General features: G+C 48.5%; 1 protein-coding gene across 1 annotated transcript; it reads left to right on the plus strand.

Moving 5' to 3' along the window:
- The first annotated feature begins 10 nt into the window (after positions 1-10).
- LOC109972941 (lecithin retinol acyltransferase-like) lies at positions 11-4,289 on the plus strand. The gene is made up of 2 exons (XM_020622203.1): positions 11-568; positions 3,768-4,289. The coding sequence occupies exons 1-2, from the start codon at positions 14-16 to the stop codon at positions 3,918-3,920; spliced, it is 708 nt and encodes a 235-aa protein (XP_020477859.1). The 5' UTR covers positions 11-13; the 3' UTR covers positions 3,921-4,289.
- Positions 4,290-5,440: the final 1,151 nt, after the last annotated feature.

The following is a 5,440-nucleotide window of genomic DNA, read 5'->3' on the forward strand; positions in this document are numbered from 1 at the left end:
TGTTGCTGCGGTCATGTTGGACACGCTCACCTTCCTCCTGGAGAGACTCTTCCTCCTCGCCCACATCAAGTTGTCCAGCCTGCTGCCACCTCTGGGCAGGGAGCGCGGAGACTCGCCGCTCACCAGCCGCAGTGACCGGGACGAATCTCCTCCGCAGAGGTTGCAGCGGGGAGACCTGCTGGAGGTCCCTCGGACGCTCTTTGTCCATTTCGGCATCTACCTGGGCGACAACCGCGTGGCGCACCTCATCCCGGACATCCTGCCGGTGCTGACCGCTGACAGCCGGCAGATCCAGGAGATGGTGACCAACACACGGCTGCTGCTCGGGGTGCTCTCCAAGCGCGCCAGCATTCGGGTGGACTCAGTGGAGGACTTCGCGTACGGAGCCGAGATCCTGCGCAACGCCATGGACCGGACAGTGCACCGGAGTCCGCTGACGGGGGAGGAGGTGGCCCGGCGGGCGGAGCGCCTAGTGGGCAGCGTGTCCTACAGCCTGCTGTGGAACAACTGCGAGCACTTCGTCACATACTGTCGCTACGGCGTGGCGGAGAGCCTGCAGACCGAGGAGGTGAGAACCCGGTGTTGTGTCCAGATGTGTTCCCTTCACCTGAACCCTACTTTACCTAGTCATAACCACAGGGGGGGGGGGCTACTAGAAACGCTGCTGTAACGGGGGGAAACGCTTGACGGGGGAGCAGATTCCGACACAACACCGACACGGGGTGTTGCTTTTTACGCGCACGGCAACACATTTTACGCGCGGGACTTGAGGCGCCTGCTTTGATGTAGCGGAGGTGCAGGTGATTTCTGCTGTTCACACTGACTTTAAGTATTTTCACACCAAGCAGTTGGTCGTGCTGTGGACGTGCACGTTTGTTTTACCGTGATATCTGAGATGTATTGGGGCCGTTTCCAAAAAGGACGAGGTTCCTGCGACCTGCTTGTTTCACAGACACTTGTTGGACCAGTGTAAATGTGGCTCCCAGTTAAGTTGAATACAAGTTGAAGAGCTTCACTTAAACACTTACTGTTACTGTTAGTGTACACGGCAGCAGCAGTGTCGAACGAGAACGCAACGCACGCTGCCGAGAGTCGGAACCTACTCCTGTAGGACTTGTTTAACATACACGCACAACTATTTACCTTCAGTTTCCCTTTGCACAAACCTTTCTGAAGGTTTTGATGCACAACCTTTGTCTCAGGGTGAAGCTCCACTAACGTGTGCACCATCTCGGTGCCACAGCCAGGCGGGCCGTGCGCAGCCTCGTAATGAACTGCTGCTGCTCTGCCTGTTCACAGGCTGCGCGTCCAGGTCAGTGACGTCTGTTTTGTTTCCTGCAGTGACTAAACTGCTCGCGCAAGTAGGACAGAAACGCACAGAGCTAATAAAGAATTCCTAACGGCTGGTTAGTGAAGAAATCACAGAAACACATCTGGGCCGAATCACAGCGCAGCAGTGAAATAAATGACCATAAACCCAGGTCCGAGCATCACGGCTGTGCCACGTGCACTGGTAGAGTCCCTCATTACTCAAGTACTCCTCTTCCTTTTCTCCAGTATTTCCATTTTCTACTTTGTGCTTCTATTCCAAGAGGAAAATACTGTACCTTCTACTGCACTACTTGATTCGAGAGCTTTAGTTTCTACTTAGTTTTCAGATTAGAATTTTTCTTTAAAATACATCAACTCAGAAACTACATAAGATTAAACCTGTGGTCTCCAGCATTCTTGGCCCGTGGCCCTTTAAAAAGTGTCTGGACGCCCTGTCACATGCCAGATGTTTGAGTTGTTAGCAGTTCAAGTCCAGTTTGATCTCAGATTTGCTTTAAGGGGCTTTACAATCTGTGAAGGCTTCATCACCCTCGATTCAGATGAGGAAAAACTCCACAACAAAACACTTTTAACAATAATTGTACAGAAAGACACGTTTCTTCTGGTGGTTTCAATAGAATATACAAAAACCAAAGACTAGACAAACACATTAACCAACTCACAGCCCCTCTGATTTATCTGCTGACCCACTGGAGGGGCCTGACCCCTAGGTTTGGAACCACTGGACTAAAGTAACTAACTATAAATGAATTGAAACCAGCAGTAAAATGCTGCTGATACAGTATATGTCAGTATTTAATCTAATAACTTTGACCTCTGTACTTCTACAGAAGACTGAGCCAACTTCCTCCCCCCCCCACCCGCACGCGGATCCGGCACCCCCCCCCCGATTTCAGGAGAAATGAAAACACTGTGCTTCAGTGTGTGAGGCTGTTTTTAAACGAGAGGAAAATCTGGGTCGCTGCTGAAGAAGCCCTGAGAACAAGAGCTGCATTGAGCGAAACCAGCCGGCGGTCAACTCAGCCTGATGAGGATGGTGATGATGAAGGAGGGCGGGGAGGCTCCCACTCCCCAGCGCGTGCCCTTCTCTATCGGTGTGCGCTGAGGTCACAGAGATATCGGCTCTGACAGATGATTAACCAAGGACGGTCCTTTAACAGCACATGGCACCAGTGGTTAAACTGGGCCCTGTGAGGAGGGATGGCCCTGGTCCAGAGTGTGTGTGTGTGTGTGTGTGTGTTGTCATTATTAGTCTGATGGTCTGTGGGCTCATACTGGATTTACCTCACTGCTTAGTGACTTGGTGATGCTGCTGTAATAAACCACTGGACAAGGCAGAAAGAAGTCTTGTGACTCTCCAGATGAAACGACATGTCACGGTTCGTTTGTGTCGCTGTGGAAACGGCTGATTCTGTGCAGAAAGTATGTGGGTTAATAAGGCGACTGAATGATCCCAGTGTCACATTAATGAAGTTGATGCTGCTGTGTTTCAGTCCTGCTGCAGTTTGATGGGCTCAGGTTGTTTTCACAGGACGTTTCGTGCTTCCTAGTTGAACTGTGAGGCGCTGAATTCAGATCTGTGGCTGTAGGTCTTAGGATATTTAGTCGTTTACCTGAGGAAAACTGAGAAGAAGAGACAGTGACTCAGTTTGAATATGTTACTGTGGTATAATGACGTTGAAACGCTGGAGCCAGACAATGAAACCACTTTAATCTCCATCTTCTTTAGCTGAGGCATGTTGTAAAAGGTGGGGTGAGGGGCCTGTTTGGTTCGCCCTCTGGCAGAAGGAGTCTGTCCCTGATCGAGTTTCGCTTTCTGTAATTGCTAGCCTAAACATCTGCCCTGCGGTCTGTGTGTGGGGGGCCACAGGGGCCTCACAGTGAAATTAACAACAGGCGCACTGTGACTAGAAGTTGGCTCAGTCTTCGGTCGGAGGTTTGGAGGCTTGAAACAGACTTTTATTAAATCATCTTTTAAGTATTTTATTCTATCGTGTTTTTGTGATTAGTTCATTTATTAATAGTTGAATTTGTAGCAGGGTGAAAACTGTGAAAACTGTGAAAATGGCCTGTGCAGTTTCCCACACGTCACATTTCATCCACCCACATACACAAAGTTTTGGTACAACTTCACCCGTCGAGACACAGACACGACAAAGGTCCAGCTACACCTGCAGTGTTTGGAGATGAAGCCTCGGTCAGTGTCTGTTAAAGGTCCACAGCAAGAGTCCTACAAATAATACAAACGTTTAAAAACCCTGAAAAACAATCACATCTGACGTATTCCCTCTCATTTTAATTCTGGATACATTTGTCTTCCGTACCTGAGGAACGTTGGCAGATTGTTGTTTGTTTTGTTTTGTTTTTCTTATTTTGTTGTCACATCAAATATTATTTTGCTCCTGTATTTACAATATTTCCCATCTTTCCTTCAGTTCTGTGAGTGGCTGAAGTCGCTGATCCGAGACCAGCGTGTCATCGTCCTCACGATGCTGCTGGGCCTCCTGTCCATGGCGTGTTTAGGAATATCGTCCAGCACCGCCCTGCCCGCCCTCCTCATCCCCTTCACCCTGTGGATGGCTAGCTAGGCGCTTCGCCTGAGCTGCCATGTTGGAAGACTGACCGAAAGGAAGCTGTTGTCTGCAAACACTTTCAAAATAATGACTGAACCTAAGTGCACTTGTAGCTCTTTCCTGCACCGTTTGCAGTGATGCGTCTTACGTTTTGTGCTAAACATAAGAAGTTCATCTGCAGGTTTTGTTGTGAAGGAATGAGTCCAGTATGGCAGTGCGTGGCTTGTAACCATTTCCCCAACAATAACGTGACACTTCTGGAGACAAAACCACAGATTTACTCATATTCATGGCATTTCACTATTCATATTATAATATTACATTTTGTAAATCTATCTGCCTTATGTCTTTTCAGCCTAGAGGGTCCAAAGAGACTCAGAACAAACTGACACCATCAGCTGCTCCTAACCACCCTTCCCCCTCCCATCACGTCCTGTTTCGTAGTGATGACGTAAACGGCGGATGCCTCCAAGTGAGGCAGCTTTATATACACAACTAGTTTAGTCCAGTTGTTCCCAACCTAGGAGTCAGGGCCTCCAAAGGATCACCAGATAAAACTGAAGGGTCGTGAAATACTGAAAGACTGCTTTGTATTCATCTTCTGGACTTTTCTCAAATCATTACAGGGAAAACTCTAATGTTATAGAGGGCCCCGACTTTTTGTGTAAGAGGACAAATCCACAAACGTCAAACATCATCCCCGGGAGTGATGGGGGGTTCGGTGTCTCGCTCAAGGACACTTCGACATGTGGACCAGACAAACCGGGAATCAAGCCGCTAATCTTCCAGTTAGGAGACGACCCGCTCTACCTCCTGAGCTGCCACCGCTCTGTAGCCGCTGGTTCAGACTTTTAGCTGTGTAGGACCTGTAGTTTGGTAGAATGGTCATATCTGAGTACAACCCTCCCTGAAATTCACTGTTTTTACACATTTACATCTAATTCTGTCGGCCGTCTTGAAACAGCAGGATGTGCTCATTTCAGCCTCTGAAGCTCTTGTGTAAATATCTATTCATATCACAAACTTTTGTACATATTTTCTTTTTTATGATGTAACATTTTATACAGTTTGTATGTAAATAAAGAAGGTGGAAGTCGAGTGAGCCTGTTGATTATTTGATTTTGAAACATTTCCATTGGTTTCTGGGTTAAACAGAAGGTCAGTGTTCCTCTGTTTCAAGTTGTTTTTGGTCAATTTGAGTTTTCAGGTTTTTCTTACAGAAACATGTGGGACGCTGGTGTCTGCTGCCCTCTACTGGGAACCAGTGGGAGCTGCAAAATTGTGAGCAGCAGGTGTGTGGGTTAAATAGCCCACACTGACCCTCGGCCAGCCCGGCAGCAGTTTCAACCCCCCACCCCCAAAGGGAGAATACAACTGGCTGCGACGTGACGGCCACACTCTCCTCCCACCATGTTTCCTCTGCAGCTGCTTGCTCTGCTCTTCATCTCCAGCCTGAAACAGGATCCGAAGGAGAAGAGGAGGCAGAAGGAGGGAGAAGAGGAGGAGGAGGAGGACAGACAGAGAGGACAGAAGAA

This window comes from Monopterus albus, unplaced genomic scaffold (assembly GCF_001952655.1).
Source record: "Monopterus albus unplaced genomic scaffold, M_albus_1.0 scaffold274.1, whole genome shotgun sequence".
NCBI lineage: Eukaryota > Metazoa > Chordata > Actinopteri > Synbranchiformes > Synbranchidae > Monopterus > Monopterus albus.

Excerpts from the sequence above, each read along its gene's own strand:
- LOC109972941 (XM_020622203.1), top strand. The coding sequence starts at position 14 with ATGTTGGACACGCTCACCTTCCTCCTGGAGAGACTCTTCCTCCTCGCC. Across the intron at positions 569-3,767 it reads AGAGCCTGCAGACCGAGGAG|TTCTGTGAGTGGCTGAAGTC; the intron begins GTGAGAACCCGG and ends TCTTTCCTTCAG.